The sequence below is a fragment of the Neofelis nebulosa genome, chromosome 10, assembly GCF_028018385.1.
Source record: "Neofelis nebulosa isolate mNeoNeb1 chromosome 10, mNeoNeb1.pri, whole genome shotgun sequence".
Lineage (NCBI taxonomy): Eukaryota > Metazoa > Chordata > Mammalia > Carnivora > Felidae > Neofelis > Neofelis nebulosa.
The window spans coordinates 115,380,785-115,402,617 of record NC_080791.1 but is presented as its reverse complement, the minus strand read 5'-3'; the positions used below and the strand labels follow the sequence as shown (position 1 = coordinate 115,402,617).

Here is a 21,833-nt window from a genome sequence, read left to right as displayed (position 1 = left end):
AAGTATAAAATGCATATCCGTGAGTCCGTGCCAATATAAATGATAAAGTAAGTGAGGGAGAAGAGACAAGTAGCCTGTGTAGATAAATTCCAGATAAACATAGGTGCTCCCCAGCCCTTGCGTGCAGGCTGTGTAGAGGGACCCCTCCCCCCAAGAGCAGAGCAGGGAGGGCACCTGACAGGTGTGTCCCAGCCAGGGGACGTCAGAGATCATGTCGGTGTGATGTGATCTTACTCCCAAAAACGAGATCGAAATCACAGAAAGCGGCAGATGGCATTCGCTAAGGGTCGTCCTCCAGAGCACCTGACCGGTCTTCAAACTGCAGGCCATCCAAAACAACGCCTGAGGCACTGTCACAGCCCAGGGGGGTTTTGACCCCGAATGTCACAGGGGTCCTGGTTGGGTCCTGGGCCAGGAAAGGGACTTTGGATGAAAAGTGAGAAAGTCTGAAAACAGTGGACTGTGGTTAATGTACCGGTGTGGATTCGTAAATTGTGACAGACGCCCCATCCTCACGTCGGGTGTTAACGCAGACCTGGGTGCAGGGAGTGGGGGGGATACTGTACATCCTTCACCTGACTCACAGATCTTGCCAAGTGACCCTAAACACTGCCTTAAGATGTACAACCGAGGTTGGAATTGAGAGTCTGACCTGGTGAGGGCAGGTGGGGCACAGGCGCCCTGAGACTTCACCTCCCTCGTTCTGTTCTGGTGGTGACTTCTCTGGGAGTCACCCGTGGCTCCAAAGCTGTCTCTCGGTTGTGCCAGGAGGGGCCTCTCCTGGGGGTGGAGGGTGTCACACTGGGAGCGCTGCCTAGTGGGGGTCTGTGTGCCCCTCCAGGCAGCCCCTTGCAGACTTCCCACCTCCCCACACCCTGCCCTGAGCGGTGGGCACCTCACGGGCCCTCTGTGTCAGCCCCTGTGATGGGGATGTGGGTCCCGCCCTGCTGAGCGCAGTGGCCAGTGTCCGTCTGTCCCTCCACGCTTACTGTGGTCCGGAGGCCGGCAGGAGCAGGGAGCCTGTCCTACTCGGGACAGGACCACTCTGCACACCCACAGCAGCATGCTGCCCGGTGCGATCGGAACACCCCCTGGCCACACGGGGGCGGGCAGGAGCGGAGGGGCTGGCAGGCGGCGTCCTGTGGGGCCCGGCCTCACGGGTGCCTGCCCTGGACCCTGGGCGCTCTTAGCAGGTGGGGGGGGGGGGGGGGGGCAGGTGCTTCCAGGCCGACGCCTCCGGCCTCCCGTGTGGTGTCGCATCGTGCGTGTTGGAGGGCAGCAGCCCAGCTGCAAACTGCGATGTGCGTCCCTGCCAAGGGACTGCCGGCAGTGGGGAGGGCAGGCGGCACTGCCCCCCTCAGACCCTGCGCTGGGCGGGCGGTGGCCATGTGAACGGAGCGTGAGCACCGCTGTCTGCGTGTCCTCCTTGCTCCTGTCCCCCCCCCCCCCCCGCCCCGTGCAGGCACGTGTCTGTGTGTCTGTGCACGTGTGGTTGCAGCACGTCCGCTTGGTCCTGTTGTGAATTAGCCCCGTGGGGACTGCGTGGGGGGTGCTGCCCTTGCCTTGCGGGAGCAGAGAGCCTTCCAACCCTGGCATCCTTCTGTCTTCGGCGGGCCCTCGGTGCCCTGGGTGGTCACATGTGGGATTTCAGGGGCTCTTTCAATGGGAAGCACACACACTAGTGGGCACCGCTTTGCCACCTAGACGACGCACAGCCTCCACCAAGGGTCTCGTCCCAAGGGCGGGTCTGCCTCTGGCAGTTGGCCTGGGCGCCCCCCCCCCCCCCCCCCCGCGAGGCCCGGCCTCCTCCCTCCCTGGGGACAGGGGCTGTCGCTGCAGAGGGCATCCTGGGGTCCCTCCTACCCCCAACCTCCCGCCTGGGAGACACACACTGAGGGGCTGTTTGTTCTTTGTTTGCAGAGGTATTGTGGCCAGTATTTTGGTTTTCTTATGTTTTGGAGTCACACAAGCTAAAGACGGGCCATTTTCCAGACCTCATCCAGGTAACTCGCCCTTTCTCTTTCCGTGTGTGCCCATGTGACGGTTCTGTCCCGAGCAGTCGCTCCGTGTCTGTGCTGCTGGGTGTGAATGTCCTGTCCTCCTCTTCCCAGCCCCTCCCGCCAGCCAGGGCGCACTGTCACAGCTGAGGGCGAGGGCTGGGTTTCCTGCAGCCCCTTCTCCCGTCTCTCCGCTCCTCACCTTGTCCCGCAGCTGTCCTTACCCCCTGTGCACCTTCCACCCACTGTGTCTCAGGGGGCCGCTTCTACAGACCTTGGTGCCCCAGGACTGGCCAGCGGGGTCGGCATGGGCTTCAGCTGGTGGCCCTGCCATTGGCCTGCTCACTGGGTGCCATCTGCAATGAGTTCTCCTGTCTCTAATCCCCAACCCCCAAGTTGAGGGAGTTCCAACAACCCCTCGGCCTCGGAGCTGCAGAGCAATGCTTGAGCTTGCCCCTAGTCCTGCCCCCCTGCCACCCCACTGCTGGTCCTGCCCACTAGCCCTGCCCCTGCCCCCCCCCCCCCCCCCACTGCTGGTCCTCTTCCCTAGCCCTGCCCCCCCCCCCCCCCCCCCCCACTGCTGGTCCTCTTCCCTAGCCCTGCGCCTGCCCCCCACGTCTGGTCCTGCCCCCTGCCCTGCCCCAGCCCCAGTGTGTCTAGGGCTCCAGCCTCATTGAGGGGCTGCCTCTAAGGGCAAGGCATGGTTGGTTTCCTGAAATGTTACAACTTAGTAACCTTTTTAATCTTAGAACCTTTGTTTCTTTTCTGTCTTAATAGGGGTGTGTACTCATTGTAGAATACTTGGAAAGTACAAAAAGTATTTTAAAATAGAAACAAAAGCCACTCACAGGAAGAAGCCACTGTTAAGGTTTAGTGTGTTTCTGCACATGGTACACACGTAGCATTTAAACATGGGATCCTACTCTGTGTGGTTTTATATCAGAGTTCCTCACTTCAGGGAAACACAAAGACCCCCTTACTAATTTTTTACTTGACAACTAGATATTTAATGGCTGCTCGTTTGGTGGTCATCTGAACGCACTCCGGTTTGTTTACCAGTCGTATCATCGCCTGTGTCCGATCATTCGTGTGGCACAAAGTCCTGGGAGGAGAAGCAGCAGCTTAAAGGGCGGGACTATTTTAGGCCGTGCTGGAGGTGACCGGACTGCCCTGGGGAAGGGGTCGGTGAGCGTTGTGGCTGTGAGCTAGTCCCCGGGTGCTCCGAGCAGTGCAGGGGCACCTGCCTGGGGAACCTGCGCTGGCTGGTCTCACCGGCCACTCTGCCCCCCTCGATTCCTGGTTGGGATGCTGACACTGGGTGACAACGCCTGGTGCCTGCCGGAGGGGCCGTGGTGAGTGCACGCAGCTGCACGGCCTGGCCCCGCGGCTCTCCATCTGCCCAGTCTTCTGGGCCTCAGAAGGGTCTGAACTAGCCAGAGTGAGAGAACAATTTAAAAGCCACCAAAAGTCACGACAAAAGTCCGGGTACCTGTTGGATCGGCCGGGAAGAGTTCTGGAGAGTCAGCAGACGGAGGGGGGGGCGGAGCAGGTCGCTTGTGGGCGCTGGGCCCAGCCTGGGATCGGACAGCGGTGGGCAGCTGCTTGGCCTCTGGGCTCCTGGGAGGCCCTGCATCCCGTCCAATCTGGGGTGCCGGTCACCCGCTCCCATGTTGCGTGCTGGGCTCTGCTGCGCCTGCCTTTCGGTTTGGTTGCTGGGTGTGAGCGGCTTCCCTGCCGGTCTGTGATTTACCGAATGCAGAGGCCCGCTCTGGGGCACCTGCTCCCTCGTGGCGGGCAGGACGCCTCAAACTTGTCAAGTCAGAGCACATGGGAAGTGGTCCCCTCAATCCTGGGCAGCACGCCATGGGGACGGTGGGGAGGGTTTTCTGGCCCCGAAACAAGGTGCTTTGTTGGGAAACTTGAATTGGCTACAGTTCCAGTTGAAACTGGCCCGTGAAAAAGGCACCCTTCTCTTCACGATTTCTGTTTTCATGCGTGGCTCCCTCTGGAAGCTGGAGTAAACAGAATATTGTGAGGGCTGCGGGGGCCGCTGGATTTGATGCGCAGGAAGAAAGTGGGTGTGCAGGTGGGGCGGGTGCTCGGGGAAACCAGGGGCGCACCCGCTGTGTGTTTGGGGGCGGGGCGGGCCCTGGGGGGTTCTACAGGTGGAGGGGGATGGGCAGTGGGGCATGGCCAGCTGGAGGCCCTCTGATGGGGGAGGGGAGCAGACGAGCTCAGTGTCACAGGGCCCGTGAGGAAGGTGCCCTCGCATGGCTGTGGGGCGAGCGCTCCGGGGAAGCACCCTGAGTCGCTTTACCGCAGGCCCTTTTAGATCCTGCTGCAGCCTTGACCAGAGAACTTTCCAGGCTTTTCCCAGACTCCACGGCAGCAAGGCTAGTTTGTCACGTCCACTGTTTACCCCGCGCCCGGAGGCACTTGAGCAAAGCGTCCTTCGGGCTTTGTGCTTCCTGCCTGCGTGAGCTGCAAGCGGAGGTTTCACAAGCCCGAGGGTGCTGGCTGGGCCCCGGAGCCCCACACAAGCGCCTCCTTACCAGCTGCTCTCCCTCCCCCTGCCGGCGGCTGGGATCCCCAGGGCCAGCGGGGCCAGGGTCTCTTCCACATTTGTAAGCACCACCGTTGTTATTCAAGGAAAATCGTTTTTAAAACTAAGCTGGTGGTGTTTCTTTAAGCAGACATAAGCAACGGGAAAGTAGATAGTTTAGGCCGGTATTAAACAGGATTGTCAGGATTGTTGGAAGGTGAAAGTTGTCATTTGTGGTTTTTTTAATTTATTTTGAGAGGGCGTGCACGTGAGGGGGGGCGGGGCAGAGGGAGAGAATCCCAAGCCGACTCCAGGCTGCCGGCGCAGAGCCCCCCCTGTGGGGCTTGGTCTCATGGACCCTGAGGTCGCAAACTGAGCCGAAGCCAAGAGCCACGTGCTCCCCCGTCATTTGTCTCAGACGATGGTTTTAGATGTTTCCCTCTGCTGCTCTTTCCTCCCCTGGTGAAAATCTGAGCCTCCCCTTTCAAGGGATGAAAACCAGGTGGCCGATAAAAGGAATTTGGGGGACAGGTGGTTTTTTTCTCTGCTTTATTAAGATTTCATTGGCCCAGAACAACGTGTGGGTTTAAGGTAGACCAGGTGATTGACAGGCCCCCATCACCCCGCAGAATTAGTTTCTTTTTTGTGGTGAGAACACTGAAGATCTCCCTCAGCAGCTGTGAAGTGTGTATTCCGGGGACCCGCGGTGCGGGTGGAGATGGGAGTCTCCTGAAAGTTCGACAGAAGCAGGGTCGGTCTAGCCTCCGGCTTGGCATTGGAGACCGTTGTCAGTGCAACTCACCGCGTTAGCGCTGAAGGAAAACGAAGTCTCCTACGCATTCGTGGTGAAAACTTAGCATGCTGGGATTCATAGGTTTTCTTAACTTGCCAAAAGGCATCCGGCAGAAACCCACTGCAGGTTTCCTCAGCGGTAAAGGTCAGAGGTCTCACCCGTACACACGCGCAAGGGCGCTGGCTGCCCCCGCTTCTGGCCCCGGTGGGGGGGGGGGAGGGGGGGGGGCGGGGAAGCTGGGAGCACTGGCCGGAGGCATCGGGGCCGGAGGCATGGGCAGAGCCCAAGCTCGCTTCTGAGTGAGGCCTCGCGCAGGCGTGCTGCCGGCCAGTGGCGGGGCTGGCGCCCCTGACGCTTGTGTTCTGTGTCTCTGTAGCTTACTGGAGGTTCTGGCTCTGCGTCAGCGTGGTCTATGAGCTGTTCCTCATCTTCATACTCTTCCAGGTGAGCGGGTTTTCTCGGATAATCTGGGGATGTGGGCGGTGCCGCGGCCCCGGTAAGCGAAGGGTGTCCGAGAAGGCTTTGCCCACCAGCCCCTCGGGAGCTTTGGCAGGAAGCGAGGCTGTGAGGGGGGCCCTCCAGAAGGGTCCGCTTTGGGAAGGCTGCGGGCACCGCGTCTCAGCAGGGTCTCTGCCCTGAGCCGCGTGTGGGCCCTGCCCAGACGGCCCCCGCTGGCGAGCGGGGATGGGGCCCAGTGGGACGGTCTGCTCGGGTGGGACGCCTGCCTGTCCCCGAGCAGCAGGGTCCCACCCCTGGGGAGGGCGGCACCCCCACTAGCTGGTCCTGGGGTTTAGTCCTCGGGGCTTCTCCCTCCGAGTGCACCTTGTGCAGCAGGATGGTCCGGAGGGAGGCCAGAACGTTCTCCGTAGTAAACCGTGGCTCCCCACTTGCTGGCACTGGTGTCTCTTTACTAAAGCTTTTCCTTCTGCTCAACCCCACGTGCACCTAGATGGTGACCTTCAGTTTACAAAGTACTTTCTTATTCACAAGCTCACAGCTCCCGTCAGTTCTGTCTCTCGTGGTTTATCGCCACGTGGTGAGATTCACTCTTAGCGGTGTATGGTTCTGAGTGTTGACACCTGTATGTGTAAACCCATGTCTAGGACACAACAGTGGCTCGTGTCCCCCAGAGCGCCGACCTGCTCTCCCTCCACCACCAAGTCCTGCCCTGTGAGAACCCCCTGGGGGCGCGCTCGCTTGTGCCTCCTGGGCCCTTGGAGGGCGTCGGGGTCATCGGGGTCGTGGGGGTCATGGGCCATCTCCTGCTGGGCGGGGCGGCCTTGACCTCGAGCGGGAGCTGTTTCCTGAGTGGGGCTGCTGGCGACAGGCCCGCGGGCACCCAAGCACGTGTTAGGTCTGCTCGCACTGCTTCCCGGCACGACTGGCCAGTGGCTCCCTCCAGGAGAGAGCTCCTGCCACCAGACCCTGGGCGGCACCCGCGCTTGTCGGGACCCTCACCGTGGCCGCCTCTCCTGGCCTTGTTTGCATTTCTGGGTCAGCCAAGTGTCCTCCGTGGTGCGGTGCTCGCGCCGCGGGACCTTCCTGCTCTCTGGATACAGCAGTGCCCAGCCTCCGATCCTGTGGCTGATGTCACGGTCTGAGGGTCACTTCCACAGACCCCAAGCTGGGGACAGGTCGAGTTGCAGGACAAGGCAGTGCGTCTGTCTGGCACAGATGTGATGCGGGTCTGAGGCCAGAAGACGTCTGTCACCCGACCTCATCCTCTGCCCTGCTTCGTCCCTCGTCTGGTACTTGGGGCAGGAGTGAGGGGATGGTGTCCTGACCACAGGCCTCCCGGGGCCACTCCCTGTGGGCTGGTGGCCAGAGGGGGCCCGAGGGAGGGGTGAGGCTGTGTCTGCTGCAGGCAGCCTTCCGTCCGTCGACCCCAGAAGTCTCCTTAGCGCTAAGGCCAGAAAGGGCGGTTTGCTGCTGTTGATATCCGTGTCTGGGAAGGCTGACCTGATGTCGTGTTTCTTCTGGGAGGGCCTGTGGAGAGGGGCAGTAGCAAGAGCGGTGACCTGTGACCCCACCTGTGTCCCCACCCACACAGCCTCCACGTGGGGAGCGTGGCGCATCTCCTTGGACTCGGGGCCTCCCCACCCCCACCACGTCTGCCCGTCCCTGCACTGCAGGGTGTTTGTCCCTACTCGGCAGAGGCGTCATCCACACACCCCAGGCCACACGCACGCTTTCGGGACTTTAGCCGAGCTCTCCCGTCGCCACCAGCAGCATGTGGCCTCACTGACCGGGGCGCTGGCCTTGCAGACTGTCCAGGACGGCCGCCAGTTTCTGAAGTATGTGGACCCCAAGCTGGGAGTCCCACTGCCGGAGAGGGACTACGGGGGAAACTGCCTCATCTACGACGCAGACAACGAGAGTGACCCCTTCCACAACGTCTGGGTACAGGCGGGCCCTAGGAGCTCCGTGCTCAGGGTGGGGCCAGGAGTCACGTGCTTAATCAGCTCCCCAGGTGCTGACCTGTCCTGCATGTTTCTGGAACCCCGGTCGTTCTGCAGATCAGACAGGGTGGGGTTGGCGTGGGCCCTGCCAGGCGCTGACCTCCCTCCTGCCTGACCCGGGGCTCCCTTCAGCTTAGCCCACTTGGCGAAGGGTCCGTGCAACCCCCTTGTGGGGCAGGTCCCTGCCTCTCAGCCTGGAGACCTGCTCTCCTCTGTGGTCAGGGCGTGCTGTGCGCCTGCGTGCGGGATCCCAGCTTTGTCCCTGGGATCCAGTCAGCACAGCTCAGAGAGGCAGGAACCGGGCCCAGGTGCTCATGGAGAAGGAGGGACCAGTGGCTTTGGGCCACACATGAGGCCAGTGTCCTGTCCCCATAGGACAAGCTGGACGGCTTTGTGCCTGCGCACTTTCTTGGCTGGTACCTGAAGGTAAGGTGACCTCGTCGTCAGAAGGACACCCTCGTTTTCAGGTCTGCCTTGTGCTCTGAAGCCACTTCCCAGCCACAGGCTGACGTTCAGAGTGGTTGACCGTGGTGGGCGAGGGTCTGGGGGCCATGGCTCAGGCCAGGCAGCTGTCCAGAGAGTTGGCACAACTCTGGGTCCTGCCCCAACCCGCACTTGTCCTTGGTGTCGTGGCCTCCAACTAGTGCCTCGCCCCGCTCCTGAGGGGGTCAGGGGTGTCGCCCTGGAGCGGCTGACGCTCTGCCGCGGCCTGCAGACCCTGATGATTCGTGACTGGTGGATGTGCACGATCGTGAGTGTGATGTTCGAGTTCCTCGAGTACAGCCTAGAGCACCAGCTGCCCAACTTCAGCGAGTGCTGGTGGGATCACGTAAGTGCCAGCAGCTGCCCTGGGGGGTCGAGGGCAGGATGGGACTGGGGACCACAGGCGCCCACCACCTCCCTGGCTCCCGCCCCCAGTGGATCATGGATGTGCTCGTTTGCAATGGGCTGGGCATCTACTGCGGCATGAAGACTCTTGAGTGGCTGTCTCTGAAGACGTACAAGTGGCAGGGCCTCTGGAACATTCCGACCTACAAGTACGGCTCTCGAGCTGCCCTGGTCCATGGGGGGAGGGATGTCAGCCCGACCCCAGCCTGTCTAATCAGGTCCTCCTCATCCCCTGCCAGCATTTTTCAGAGGCTCTCCAGGAGCTGGCCCCGTTAGGTGACCCGGGAGGGCGCTGGGGAGTGGGGTCTCCCGCCCATCACGGGCCCCCGGCGCGGCTGCCGGGTGGAGCAGAGGGGCCCCGGGCTGATGGGCACCTGTGCTCCCAGGGGCAAGATGAAGAGAATCGCCTTCCAGTTCACGCCCTACAGCTGGGTCCGCTTCGAGTGGAAGCCCGCCTCCAGCCTGCGCCGCTGGCTGGCCGTGTGCGGCATCATCCTGGTGGTAAGGCTGGCCAGTCTCGTGTGCGCGCCTGCTGGGCAGCCCGGCTCGCCACCCACCCTCCTCTGTCCCCCAGTTTCTGTTGGCAGAGCTAAACACGTTCTACCTGAAGTTCGTGCTGTGGATGCCCCCCGAGCACTACCTGGTCCTCCTGCGGCTGGTCTTCTTTGTGAACGTGGGCGGCGTGGCCATGCGGGAGATCTACGACTTCATGGATGACCCGTGAGAGCCGGGGGGGCGGGCCTGGGCACACTGGGCGTCGCTGCCCCTGGGGCACAGCCGCAGCGCCCTCAGCCGAGTGCCATCCCCCGCAGGAAGCTCCACAAGAAGCTGGGCCAGCAGGCCTGGCTGGTGGCGGCCATCACGGTCACAGAGCTTCTCATCGTGGTGAAGTACGACCCACATACGCTCACGCTGTCGCTGCCCTTCTACATCTCCCAGGGCTGGACGCTCGGCTCCGTGCTCGTGCTCACCTGGACCATCTGGCGCTTCTTCTTGCGGTGAGTGCCGTGCTCCCGGTGGCCTCGACACCAGCTCGGGGGCCGTGTTCGGCTGGTGTCTGCGTCCCGCGGCCCCTGCCTGCAGCTGGGTGGGGGCGTCCCTGTGAGGGGACTGCCAGGGGTCGGCCGGTGGTGACTCGGCCCCCACCGGCCCCAGGGACATCACCCTGAGGTACAAGGAGACTCGACGGCAGAAGCAGCAGAGCCGGGGGGACCAGGGCAGAGCCGGGGGCGACATGGATGGACACCTGCCTGGGCCGGAAGACCCCCCAGGGCCTGCGGAGCCTGAGAGGGAGGGGGTGCCAGCCCCAGACTGATGCACCTCACGACTGCCCAGAGCCCGGGCCTGCTGGAACCTTCCGACAGGCCTCAGCCCTTGTGGTTTTATTTCCCCTTTCTCCCATGCACACAGCTGGGCTCTGTGGGGTGCAGGTGGCCCCTGACCCAGATGCGTGTGTGTGTGTGTGTGTGTGTGTGTGTGTGTGTGTGTGTGCGCGCGCGCGCGCGCGCGCGCGCGTCCGTGCACATCTGCTCCTGGGGCTCCTCTCAGCCTGACCCGTGTGGCTGGGCTTGCTCCGGGCAGCTGGTCCCCTCCCCTTTCTGCACAGTCAGCCCGCCGGCCTCTGGGCCACAGCGAGCCCTCAGCACCCAGACGGACGGCTCAGGCCCAGCAGAGGCATCACGGTGACTTCCTCTGCTCCCTGAGCCCCCAGCCACTCTGAAGCCCTGACTGCACCTCACTGGACCCCCATTAGCCCCTCGACGGCACATGTGAAGGATGACCATCCAGTGATACCCTGAGACAGCTGAGAAGGGGCAGGTCTAAGCAGGCAGCCCTGAGCCACTTCCTGGGGAGGCTTCATCTGACCCAGCAAACCTGGGGGTGTGAATGGGGCCGGAGGTCACCGGATTGGCTCCTTGAGGGACGTGGAGTCAGAAACTCAAAGGCCCTGGGCCTGAGGTTGGGAGGAGGGTCTTCGAGAGCTAACAGAACAAGTAAAGCAGGTCCTTACCAGCTCCCGGCCCTGTGGGCCCTGTGCATCGTGTGCCCAGTGCTGGTGCTGCCCAGAGGGCTGGGGGGACGGGGGCAGGTGTGCAGATGGGCCGCCCCGGAGCTGCTTCCAGTGGGGGTGATGGGCCGCTGCACGAACCCAGTGGGGGAGCCCTAACAGAAGCGTTACACTTGCGACACTGACACCGTGCCTGGTGGAGACCCCACAAGAAGGACAAGCACTCCTCCTGCCAAAAAAAGTGCTTTAATAAAAGTGTCTGAAACTTTCCCACAGAAGTCCATCGATTTGAACACTTCTCTTCATTCTCAGCCAGGAGGTCCGGAGGGGGGGGGGGGGGCAGGAGGCCTCTCAGGAGATAATCCGCAGGCCTGGCTTGCGTTCTCCCAGGGCCTGAAGGAGGTCCTCGGTCTGCTGCGTCCAGTAGATGTCATACAGGCTGCGTGCGCACGGAGGAGGCTGGGTCATGGCCTCGCGGGCCATCCCCCAGCTCCCGCCCCCCCTCCAGCTTCCCCCCACCACGCCCCACTCACACCAGCTGCTCCAGCGCACAGTCAGGCCGCTCCAGGCTCTCCATCAGCCGAAGGATGCCCCGGTCGTCCATGCAGTTGTTGCTGAGGTCCAGCTCCCGCAGGCTGCGGTTGACCACCAGGAGCGAGGCCAGGCTGTTACAGCCGCCGTTGGCCACGTCGCAGTCCCCCAGCCTGGGCAGACAGCAGGGCACAGGTCACGACAAGAGGATCCACCACAGAACAGGGTGCTGGCAGGGCTGTCCACGCACCGCAATATTCATGGAGCCCTGAGGCACGTGTGCGTGCACACCGTGCGCCGAGACCTCAGGGTCGTAGCCGTTCCCCAAACCTCGAACTCAGGAGCACGTCTGTCTCTGGCCCAGTGGCCAGCCCCAGGCAGACACCCCAACCAGAGAGGGAAAGAAGGTGCACACAGCTGCCCTCCAGGCTGAGCGGTCAGACGGACCTGAGGCTGGCACACCCTGGCCACAACCTCCCCGGGGCCAACTCGGGTCACCAGAGGGCCTCCTACAGCTGCTTGCTTGCTCACCGCCAGGTGCTGGAGCCTGGCTGGGCTGCCAAGGAGGCACCCAGAGGCCAAAGGTGGGAGGGAGGAGGGTGGCCGGAGGCACAAAGTACACAGAGGCTTCCAGCCTCCAGAGCAAGGACACCTAGGTGGGGGGTGGAGCTGTGGACCCAAGCCACGCCCCCTGCCCCACCTGCCCCCAGAGCACCCCAAGGAGCTGGCAGCAGACCAGGCCCTCTGGATAGAAAAGCAGGGGACCCTGTCGGGCTCAGCCCGCAGGGCCAGCTGTCCAGGGCTTCTTCAGCCACACCCTTCACCTGTGTCCCGCCCAGCATGGCCAGGCATCCCCAGAAGCCACAGTGAGAAGCAGAGATCCAGAGGCCGCCAACAAAGCCAAAACCTGCGACACCAGAAGCAAACGGCTGACGGGCCAAAAGAGAGAACAGAAACAACGGGGTGTCGGGCTACAGGGCGGTCGGTGAGACCCAGCAGTGGGTGGGTTCCTGAGAGCTCCAGGAAGGAAGAAACAAGATTGGGAAAATCCTCAAAGGCTCGACACTGGAGCACAGGCAGGCGTCCAGCACAACAAAGGAACCAGGACCCCGGAACACAGCCGTGCAGGGCAGGGGCCAGGGGTCCCAGCGCACAAAGCAGGTGCTGCCAGGCCTTTGGGAGCCCGCGGGTTCCGGGAGTTGCCAGACGTGGCCGTCAGGAGTAGGGAGGGGCCCCAGGGGGATGCGCGGGACCCCGGACTTGGACCCATCAGACTGAGACGTGCCAGGCACGCCCGTGCTCGCTCACCAGAGCACCCGCAGCGTGGCGCTAGGCTGGCTCAGGCCCTGGCACAGCTCCTGGACGCCGGAGTCGCCCAGCTTGTTGTCACTCATCTGCAGCTCCACGAGGTGCTTGTTGTGGGTCAGCATCGCGCTGATGTGGGGGCAGCACGCGGCCGTGAGGCCACAGGACTTCACCCTGGGAGAGAAACAGCACTAGGGCCTGGCCACGCCCACACCTCCGGGGTGCGGAGGCCCCGAGCCCCTCAACGCCCGCCCTCCAGGGACACACGGCACCCCCTCCCGCACGCCTCCCCCGCCTGCAGGCGCAGAAGCTGACCTGGGGCCTGGGCCCCGGGGCACCAGCACCACCGTCATCCCTGAGGTGTCCCCAGGCGCCACGCTCCTCACAGGCCCACCATCCCCCGGCTGCCATCGGGCTGCGCTCACCACAGGGACTGCAGCTGGCATCCAGGCTCCAGCAGGCTCTCGCACAGCAGCCGGGCACCCTCGTCCCCCAGCGCATTGCCTGCCAGGCTCAGCTCCTTCAGGCTCTCCTTGGCCCTGAGCACTTGGCACAGGTCTCTGCAGCCCGTGGTGGTGATGTCACAGTCCCAGAGCCTGCAGAGCCGGGGCCGCATCACTGCAGGGCCCCCAGGGGACACACAGCCAATCTTCTCAGATACTCCCCACCTGCCCGCTGGGGCCATGGCTCTCTGAGGAAGCAGGGCGGGCGCAAACTCACCACAGGACCCTGAGCCGGGAGCTGGGGTGCAGCAGCGCGGGGCACAGTGTGGCGATGCCCTGGTCACCCAGCTTGTTGTCACCCAGGTCCAGCTCCTGCAGCGAGGCCTTGGAGGCCACGACACCGCACAGGTCCTTACAGCTGGCCGGCGTGAGGCCGCAGTTCTCCAGTCTGGGGGCACAGGGGGGCCGGCAGAACTGGGAAGCCCCCGTGGTCCCGTCCCCCCCCGCCAGACCCCACACTTACTTGAGCGTCTCCAGCTGGCAGGCAGAGTCCACCAGGCCCCGACACAGCACCTGCACGCCAGCCTCGCCGATGTCGTTGTTGCTTACCACAAGCTCCTTGACGTGCCTCCAGGCCCTGAGCACTGCGGCCAGGGGCTCACAGCTGGCGGCCGTCAGGTTGCAGTACTCCAGCCTGGGGACAGGTGGGTGTTGGGAACTCTGGCCAAGGGAGCTCGGTCCGGGTCTCCTCTCCCGCCCCGGGCTGCAGGGCGCATGAGACTAGAGGGCTGCTGGGCTAAGGGGCCATCTCCTTGCACGGTGGGCGCTCAGGGCCGCTTGGAAGCCGGCCGCCAACCACGAGCCCCACCCTGAGCTTGGGGGGTCACTGGACCCGGGAGAAAGATGCCAGTCTCCCGATCTGGGTCTGCCTGTCTTCCTCCATCGCTGAGCCCATCAGCACACTTCTGGTGGCCAGGCCGCCCCACACGTGATGTGGGGCTACAGGCCACCTTTTAGCTTTTGGACCACAGCCCCAGCATCACACACAAGGACCATCGGCAGGTCCCCCAGAGCTCCCTCTTCAAAGCTCCCTGCAGCCAACACGCCGAGGCAAGGGCTTGCCCAGGGCAGTCCTCAGCCAAAACCACAGTGACCCGGAAGTGTAGGGCTGGGGGCGGCCTGGGTGGCAGGCCCCACACTCACTGAAGCTTCTCCAGGTGGCACTGGGGGTCCAGGAGTCCTTTGCAGAGCAGCTGCAGGCCCGCGTCCCCCAGCGGGTTGTCGCTGAGCTGCAGCTCGCGCAGGGTAGGCAGGGAGCGCAGCGTGTCGGGCAGGACCTCGCAGCCGGTGTTCGTCAGGCAGCAGTTCCGGAGGCTGGAGCACACCCAGCCAGCCATCAGCAGGGTCCCCGCCAGCCAGGCCATGGCCCCCAGGGAAAGTGCCCCTCTGTCCTCAGGAGCCGGGGTGAAGCAGACACAGCACCAGCACCTCTCCCCCACCCCGGCCCCCTCGCTTGGGAGAGCCCTGGGCCTGGCCTTGCAAGAGGGCCGCCACCTCCTCTGGGGTCTCCAGGCAAAGGAATAGAGGGCAGGAGGGGATGCACCTCGGGGCCTAGAGGACACTGGGTTGCGAGCCCAGGAACAGCAGGCAGGGCCGTGGCGTGAACAGACCCCACAGGGGGACAGGGGCCTGAGACAAGGCGGGAGGAGCCCCCACCCTCCAGGACCTGCTGCCTCCTGCCCCCCTTCCCCAGGCTGACCCAGTAGATCCACACCTGAGCTCGGGGTGGGGCAAGCACCTGGGCCGTGTGGATCATACAGGCTCACCTGAGCTTCTGGATCCTGCAGCTGGGGCTCTGCAGGCCCTGGAGCACCAGCCGCACCCCGGCATCGTGCAGCTCATTCGTGCAAAGGCTCAGCTCGGTCAGCGAGGGGTTGGCCTGGAGGGCAGAGCAGATGTCCTTGCACCGCACCTCCGTGAGGCCACAGTCATCCAGCCTGTGGACGGGAGCGTACGGGTCACCTCACGAAGCTTCCGCCGAAGACACCAGCACATACACAGGTGACGTCTGGGCCCCCACACCCTCCACACCGCACTGCGGGGGCACAGTCGGCACGTGAGAGCTCTCGTCTGCCTCCCGGGAAACACCAGACCGGCACCAGGCGGCAGCTCTGAGAAGTGCCACAGAAAGGGCACAGCACCTCGGAGGGGCCAGCCAACCGGAGGGGCTCGCCAGGACGGGCACGAACGGCAGGGGCCACCCCGACCAGTGAGAACTGAACACTGGTGGGAGGAAAACCAGCTGTCGCTCACAGGAGAATGACAGCTGATAAATGTGAACAGAATGAGGGGATTAAAAATCCCCATTAGACAAAGGCCCAGTAATAACTGTTCTGGCAAGATCCACCGACGGATGACAAAATCAGGAGGCGAAAGTCTGAGCAGAAGCAGGATGTTAGCAGTCTCTGCGTATCTCACCCAAGATATTTACCAATTACAAAGAGGAAACAGGAACTCTGTAGTGGGGACAGCTGGCAGACGCCGCCCTCACAGGTGGTCACGGTGACCAGAGGTGACTGTTGGGTGCCATGGCAGTCGGTAGGATACAACATACCCCACAGACACAACAGCATTTCTGCATATTCTCGTGAAAAACTTGTGACTCAGCCCTGACGGGAAGTCAGAAAGACTTCCCAGAGCCTGAGCAGGCTCAAGAGTCGGGTGGCCGAGGACAAGAAGGGACAGAGGGACCATGTAAAATGTGCACTGTGCATCAGAAGCCCCGCCCACTGTGGTGCTGGGGAAGGCAGCAGAGCGGCCGGCCGGGGGTGGGGGCCCGCCTGCCGCCTCCGTGTGCACCTACCTGACCACCTGGTACTGCTGGATCAGAGGCAGGAGCTCCGTCCACCGGGCGTCACTCAGCTGCTGACACTGGATGTCGAGATTCATGGTTCGAGGTGAAGTGTCTTCTAGACAGAAGGTGGACGGAGAACACTGTAGCCAGACTCCCTCAACGCCTGATGGGCCAGGGACCCCGCAGAGGGACAAAAAGCCCTAATAGGACCCCCAAGTGGGGGCTGATGGTTCAGAAGCCACGGCCCCTCCCTTGGCCAGTGAGCACCAGCTTTATTTCCTTTCTTCAGCACCCTTATACACCACAGCCTCCAGGAGCAAGATCGGGGGTGGGCGGGGGGAGGCTGCACCTGCTGGGCTCCCCTGACAAAGGCCACCGCAGAGCTTGGGGACAATGCTGTGGGGCCTCACCTCTCAGCCTCCCACGCTCAGCCTTTATGGGCCCCTCCTGCCCAGCCGGGCCAGGACCTGCGCTGGCCATCGGCAGCCCCTGCTTCTCACTTGCCTGGGTGACGCCACAGTTTAAGGACCCCAGCAGGTGGAGTACAGGGACCAGCGATCCGTGCAGTGCCATGGACACTCTGCCTGCCAGCTCAGCCAGCTTCTCCCCTCTTAGAACCAGAGGGCTGCACTGGCTGGGCAGGCAGTGCCACAGCCCCACCTGGCTAGAGAAGGCTAGAGAAGCCCCACCCTGGCATTCCAGGACCCTGGGCCTGAGCTGCCTGTGCTCAGCTAACAGTTCTCCGAGGGGTATCAGCCCCAGATGCCCTGGAAAGGGCTGAGTAGGTGGGAGGTGGGACCCCAGGCCCACTGGCCCGCACTCTGGGTGGTGCACTCATGGGTGGTCACTCTGGTGCCCATGTCCACAGTCCCTTTCTGGGGGCTGAAGACTCCAAACAGGCCGGGGCACATCCTCAGCCCCACCCTGGGTCAACCCAGGGCCACGGAGAAATCAGGCCATCAGGCAGGACTTTGGCAAAGCAGTCTGGCATGGGAGCAGCTCACCAGGGACAGCACAGAGCTTGAGTAAACGATTAACTGCCTGCTGGAGCTTTAGGGGAGCACTGACTGTGGCAGGGGGGCCGCTGGCAGGCGAGAGCAAGGGCATCCTGCTGGGGTGGAGGCAGGGAAGGGAGCTGGGTTTCACTCGAATGCAACAGAAAGCCCAGGAAGGACCCACACCTGGAAACAATGAATTCCTGCTGCCTTCCAGAAAGGTCAGGACAAACAGGATGACTCAACCCCATGTAAGGCTCCTGGTGCCACGACACCCCAACTTACTGCAAAAACTGCCTCATTCGTGTCCCTGGCTGAAGGCAGGAGTCCCCCTCCCAACCCCGGCAGGTTCAGGGCCAAAGTCCCTGGGAGGCGCGGACCAGGTAAAGGCTCCCGCCAACCAGCAGGCAAGGTTTACGTGTGCATGTCCTGGCGGATGAGCCCGCGGAGGAAGCTGGCTCCCACAACCGTCCAAAGGAGGAACCCAGAGCTCGCCCAGCCCGCTGCCCAGGCCGCGCGAGCAAAGCGGCCCCGCCCCCGCGGGTCCCAGGGTGTGGTCAGTAAACCCTGAATCCAGAATCCTTAGTCATCACGGGAGAAAGGGAGTGGGAGGCGGGGCTTCAGAGGGACCCTCTCTCCGAATCCTGTCTGACATCCAGGGCCTGGGCTCTCCCGAGGTGATCTGCAGTGCAGGACAAGGAAACCCGAAGCGAGCAGCTGAGTCCCCCCCCCCCCCCCAACACCCTCCCAGGGCTTGACCAGACCCTGGGAGAACCCCTTGGTTGGGCTGTGGCGCTAGGAGGACACTTCTTAACCTCTGTGGGCCACGGATCCCTTTGAGAACCCCAGGAAAACCTGTAATGCCCGCAAAGACGCCGTATCTCCCTGCTTCTCCCGGAATCAGGACCCCCACCAGCTCGGCTGCTCCCTAGGGTCCCAAGAGGGCACTTAGTGCTTTCGCGTGTGACAAATGGCCGCTGCGCAGGGCCGTGCCCGGAGGACAGGAGCCGGGGGGTTGCGTCCCCCGCCTGAGCCCACCCGAACCGCACCGGAAGGCTGAAGCGCGTCCCAGGCCCACTGAGCCCCAAGCCCGGCGGCCCCGCACCGCGCGGTTACCTGCGCGAGGCGCGGGGGGCGCCCAGGGGTGAGCCGGGGTCCGCAAGAGGCCTCCCAGGGCCGCGGCCGCCGCCCTCCCCGCACGCCGGAGGCCGCGAATGTGTCCGGGGCCCGCGCGGGATTGCTCTGCGGAGCGGCGGCCTCTCGGGGCTAGCGCGCGAGGGGCCCAGCGGAGGGTCCGGACGCGGGTCGCCCCAGCCCCCGCTCCCGCCCCCGGCCCGCTCGCCGCGCAGCTCACCTCGGGCCGAGCCGCTGCTTCCGCGGGGGCCTGGGGCGTGGTCCGGGCCCTGCCCTGGGGGTGGGGCCACGTCCTGGGCCGCAGCCCGAGCGGCGCGACTCACCCGCGCGCCGCCCCCCCGCCACCCCGCCTCGTCTCCCAGGGCACCCTAGCCCCAGACGGGGGCCCGCCCTCCATCCCTCGCGGGCAGCGTTTCTAGGCGAGAGCCGTTTGGGGAGCGGGTGCTCCGCAGGCAAAACCTAACTCGGGCACTTGCATTCCAAAGAAGGGGAGGCCCGACCGTCAGGGCTTCTCTACAGCACCCCGACTCTGCCCGTGAGAACCATCACTGACGGGGAAAGGTCTTCAGGAGGACCTTGTTAAGGTTTTCAGACACGCGGAACAAGGCACACTGTGTTTCAAAAAGCCCGGGGGGCGGCGCTTTACGCCTTGCTCTCGGCCCGCGTAGGCCACCTCCTGGGGCGCGCGCGCCTGGAGCTCGTGTGTCAGCTCTCCCGCTTGGACGCGCTGCGGTGATCTGTTCAAGGGCGTCCCTCACGGACCTGTACGCTCGTTAGATCAGGAATGATGGGTGCGTTCTCATCCCACTGGCATCCGTCACTTCGACCACTGCTTACCGACCACCTACTGAGTGCCAGGCGCTATGGTGGGCGCTCGGGCTGCAGGCCAAGCAGAGCAACGTCTCAGGCCTCATGGAGCTCGCAGTCCAGTGTGAGTAAATTCATAGCATTTAGAATGTGGAAAGTGCAAAGGTGGGGAGGAGGGTGGATGATGCAGGATAAAAGCGAGTCAGGAGTGAGTGCTGGAGGGGCAGGACGGAGGTCACTTCCCCAGCGAGAGCAGGTCTCTTGAGGCTGAGGCCCAGAGGCTGCGGCAGGCCGGAGGGAGACGGGTTGGAGTGTTCAGTTGCGCAAACATTGGAGAGTGCCCACTGCAGACCTAGCATGAACTCTGTGGCCACCAGGGGACAGCACAGTATGGGTAGGGGATGAGGGGCCTGGGAGGTGGGGAGTCTGTCCTTTGAGGGGAATAAGGCGAAGGGTTATTCAATTTGGCGAGAATATTTGCCTGGGCCAGTCCTTCCTTGGGCAGCTTGCTGGGCACCAACAGACAAGGGGGTCAGGGCCACCACTGTGGGGCACCAGGGGTCCCAAGCGGATTCGCAGAGGTGGGCCAAAGCAGAGCCCCCCACCCCCACCCCCAGAGCAGGTGCAAGTTGTCAGGTTGTCATCAAGCGAAGGCAGCAGAGCAGCTCTCTTCCACCTCGATGCAGGGAGGTGAGAGTGGAGCTGGGAACTGGGTTTCTGAGTTTCTTGCAGAAGCTTCTGAAGGCTGCGGGCGGTTGAGAGTGGAGGGGCCTCTGGGTGCAACAGTGTTCCAGCCAACTTCCACAGGGTTTTGTTTGTTTTCTTCAGGCAAATACCCAGAAATGAAATTAAAGGATCATTTGGTATTTTTAACTCTCTGAGGAACCTCCCTACTGTTCTCCAGTTACATCCCCACCCACGGTGTGTGAGTGTTCCCTTTTCCCCACATCCTCACCAATAAATCTTACCCGTTCTGACAGGCGTGAGGTGGCATCTCGTTGTGGTTTTGATTTGCGTTTCCCTGACGAGTGATGGTGAGTGCTTTTCATGTGTCTGCTGGATAGCTGGTGTCTTCTTAGGAGAAATGTCTGTTCAGGTCCTCTGCTCATTTTTAACCAGATTGTTTTGGGTTTTTTGTTTTTTGGTGTTGTGTTGTAAGAGTTCTTTATGTTTTTTTGGATATTAACCCCTTATCAGATATATCATTTGCAAATATCTTCTCCCAATCAGTAGTTTGTCCTCTCATTTTGTTGATGGTTTCCTTTGCTATAAAACGATTTTTGTCACAGGAGCGGTATGTGGTCTTTGTAGAAAAACCAGAAGATACAGATAAGAAAATGAAAAGCCCTAATATGCCGCCTTCCAGACACAAAGGCTCTGACATCTCTGGATACGCTCCTACTTCTCTGAATGCACGACACACATATTCTTAACAAAAAACGAGATATTAGTAATGGTAGGCAGGATAATAACCAAAGATGACCATGTCCTGATCCCTACCTTATGTGGCAAAGGGGTCTTTGCAGATGTGACTGAGTTAAAGGTTTTGAGATGGAGAGACTGTCCTGCATTACTTGGATAGGCCCAAAGTAATCATGAGGGTCTGTATAAGAGGGACGCAAAAGGGTAAAAATCAGGGATGTGACAATGGAAGCAGAGGTTGGAGTGGCTGTGTTTTGAAGAGGGAAGAAGGCAGCCTCTAGAAGCTGGAAAAGGCCAAGAAGCAGATTCTCCCCTGCAACCCTCTGGAAGGAACCAGGCCGGTGGATAGTTCGATTTGACCCCTAGGGCCCATTTCCCACTTCCAATCTTAAGAGCTGTAAAATAAATCTGCGGCAATGTGTTACAGCAGCAGTAGGAAATTAAAGCATTATGGAGCTGCTGTATTTTTAAGAGTACTTGTGTATACCCTGTATACGCAAACATACAGGTACACTAATCAGTATGTAATACAATCTTTTAATGACCACATTGTGCAACTGAATGTATCCAGTTCGCTCAATCAGTATCTACAGGCTGACACTGACTGTTTTCAGGTTTTTCAGGCTTTGCAGCATATTTTCCTACCTGGTTACCTTCTTGGCACACCATCCAAGAGGGTGGCTTGCCTGGTCGTGAGGTCCTTCCAACACACTGCCCACCTGGCGACCTGAAACGCTGCAGAAGTCCACTGGCTTTCCCCACACTCGCAAGTCTCCACACCCGAGTGCCAATGATGCCAGCCCAATAATGCAAAGTGCCTGGACGCCCTTTTTAAATTTCAGCCAATCCTCTGACAACCCTGACCCCTCCGAGGTGCCGTCCCATTTACGTTTTGTCTTCCCCACGTGAGCCTTCCAAACAGCTCTCCCCAGGGTTCTCGGGTGACTTGACACGGGCAGAGTTGCCGGGCGGGGAGATGGCCAGGCCCAGTATCCTGTGGGGGTGACCCGGGCAACTCCCCTCTGCCAGCGCCGTCCTCCTTGGAGGGGCGGTTCTTTGGGGAACAAGGTCCAGGGTTACTCCGGGGAAAATGTCGGCTGAGCCAGTCCCCGCTTGTGTAGCTTGCTGGGCGCCAAAAGACCAGAGATCAAGTCGGACCCCAACAAGGAAAGGACAGAACTACCAAGACTCCGACAGCACAAGCGCACACCCATCGCCCCAGAGCAGGGACTCCCAGCGTGCCCCGGGAAGTGGGCCGGCGGCAAGGGCGCACGCGCGGAGGGCGCACACGGATGCCCTGACGTCATCGGGACGCGCGGACGCCCGCGGGGCCCCGCCCCGACCCCCAGTCCAGACGGCTCCCCCCACGACCCCGTCCCCGCCCCCAGCACCCCCGGCTCCAGCACCCAGCCCCCCAGTGTCGCTTCAATAGCGCACGTCTCTCCCGGGCAGCACGGCCGCAGCAGGGCCCGGCGCGAATCCACAGTCGACCCAAGGCCGGCGCTGGTAAGAGCTGACCCCGGGCGCGGACCCTTGCAGTGACTGACCTCCAGACGACGGACTGGGAGGCGGCCCACTTCCGACGGTGGGGGGGGCCTGGCCGGGGCGCCGCGTAGCTGCCGCGTCGGGACCGATGGTGGGGCGGGGTCTAGGCG

General features: G+C 62.3%; 2 protein-coding genes and 1 long non-coding RNA gene across 13 annotated transcripts in view; 2 read left to right on the top strand and 1 right to left on the bottom strand.

Moving 5' to 3' along the window:
* PTDSS2 (phosphatidylserine synthase 2) overlaps positions 1-10,956 on the top strand; it is a 23,724-nt gene extending 12,768 nt beyond the window's left edge. Inside the window, exons 3-12 of one of the 2 annotated variants that reach the window (XM_058690157.1) lie at positions 1,921-2,003; positions 5,709-5,776; positions 7,598-7,732; positions 8,167-8,217; positions 8,507-8,620; positions 8,710-8,828; positions 9,066-9,180; positions 9,254-9,399; positions 9,492-9,677; positions 9,835-10,956. In XM_058690157.1, the coding sequence (XP_058546140.1) occupies positions 1,921-2,003; positions 5,709-5,776; positions 7,598-7,732; positions 8,167-8,217; positions 8,507-8,620; positions 8,710-8,828; positions 9,066-9,180; positions 9,254-9,399; positions 9,492-9,677; positions 9,835-9,994 (1,177 nt within the window). In that variant the 3' untranslated portion in view covers positions 9,995-10,956. Of the gene's footprint in view, positions 1-1,920; positions 2,004-5,708; positions 5,777-7,597; positions 7,733-8,166; positions 8,218-8,506; positions 8,621-8,709; positions 8,829-9,065; positions 9,181-9,253; positions 9,400-9,491; positions 9,678-9,834 lie in introns of those variants that run through there. The other variant, XM_058690158.1, reaches the window with a different exon arrangement.
* On the bottom strand, positions 10,918-21,833 carry RNH1 (ribonuclease/angiogenin inhibitor 1). Of its 9 annotated transcripts, none has more exons than XM_058690162.1 (10): positions 21,726-21,833; positions 15,830-15,935; positions 14,793-14,963; positions 14,170-14,340; positions 13,490-13,660; positions 13,244-13,414; positions 12,949-13,119; positions 12,527-12,697; positions 11,221-11,391; positions 10,918-11,126 (listed from the first exon to the last, which is right to left on the bottom strand). In XM_058690162.1, the coding sequence occupies exons 2-10, from the start codon at positions 15,913-15,915 to the stop codon at positions 11,039-11,041; spliced, it is 1,371 nt and encodes a 456-aa protein (XP_058546145.1). In that variant the 5' UTR covers positions 15,916-15,935; positions 21,726-21,833; the 3' UTR covers positions 10,918-11,038. The 9 variants fall into 9 exon arrangements, with proteins under 9 accessions (XP_058546145.1, XP_058546150.1, XP_058546142.1 ...); XM_058690167.1 differs by having other exon boundaries at positions 15,830-15,932; positions 21,726-21,806; XM_058690159.1 differs by lacking the exon at positions 21,726-21,833 and adding an exon at positions 18,170-18,280.
* LOC131488392 (uncharacterized) overlaps positions 18,465-21,833 on the top strand; it is a 32,452-nt gene continuing 29,083 nt past the window's right edge. For both annotated transcript variants that reach the window (XR_009250192.1, XR_009250191.1), the window contains exons 1-2: positions 18,465-18,880; positions 19,585-21,684. This is a non-coding gene — a long non-coding RNA (uncharacterized LOC131488392). The remainder of the gene's footprint in view (positions 18,881-19,584; positions 21,685-21,833) is intronic.

Bases quoted from the DNA above. Each gene is read 5' to 3' on its own strand.
- RNH1 (XM_058690162.1), bottom strand. From the start codon at position 15,915: ATGAATCTCGACATCCAGTGTCAGCAGCTGAGTGACGCCCGGTGGACG. The intron at 14,341-14,792 runs GTGAGCCTGTAT...GGTGTGCTCCAG, and splicing joins TGCAGGATCCAGAAGCTCAG to CCTCCGGAACTGCTGCCTGA. The intron at 12,698-12,948 runs GTGAGCGCAGCC...TTTCTCTCCCAG, and splicing joins TGCCAGCTGCAGTCCCTGTG to GGTGAAGTCCTGTGGCCTCA.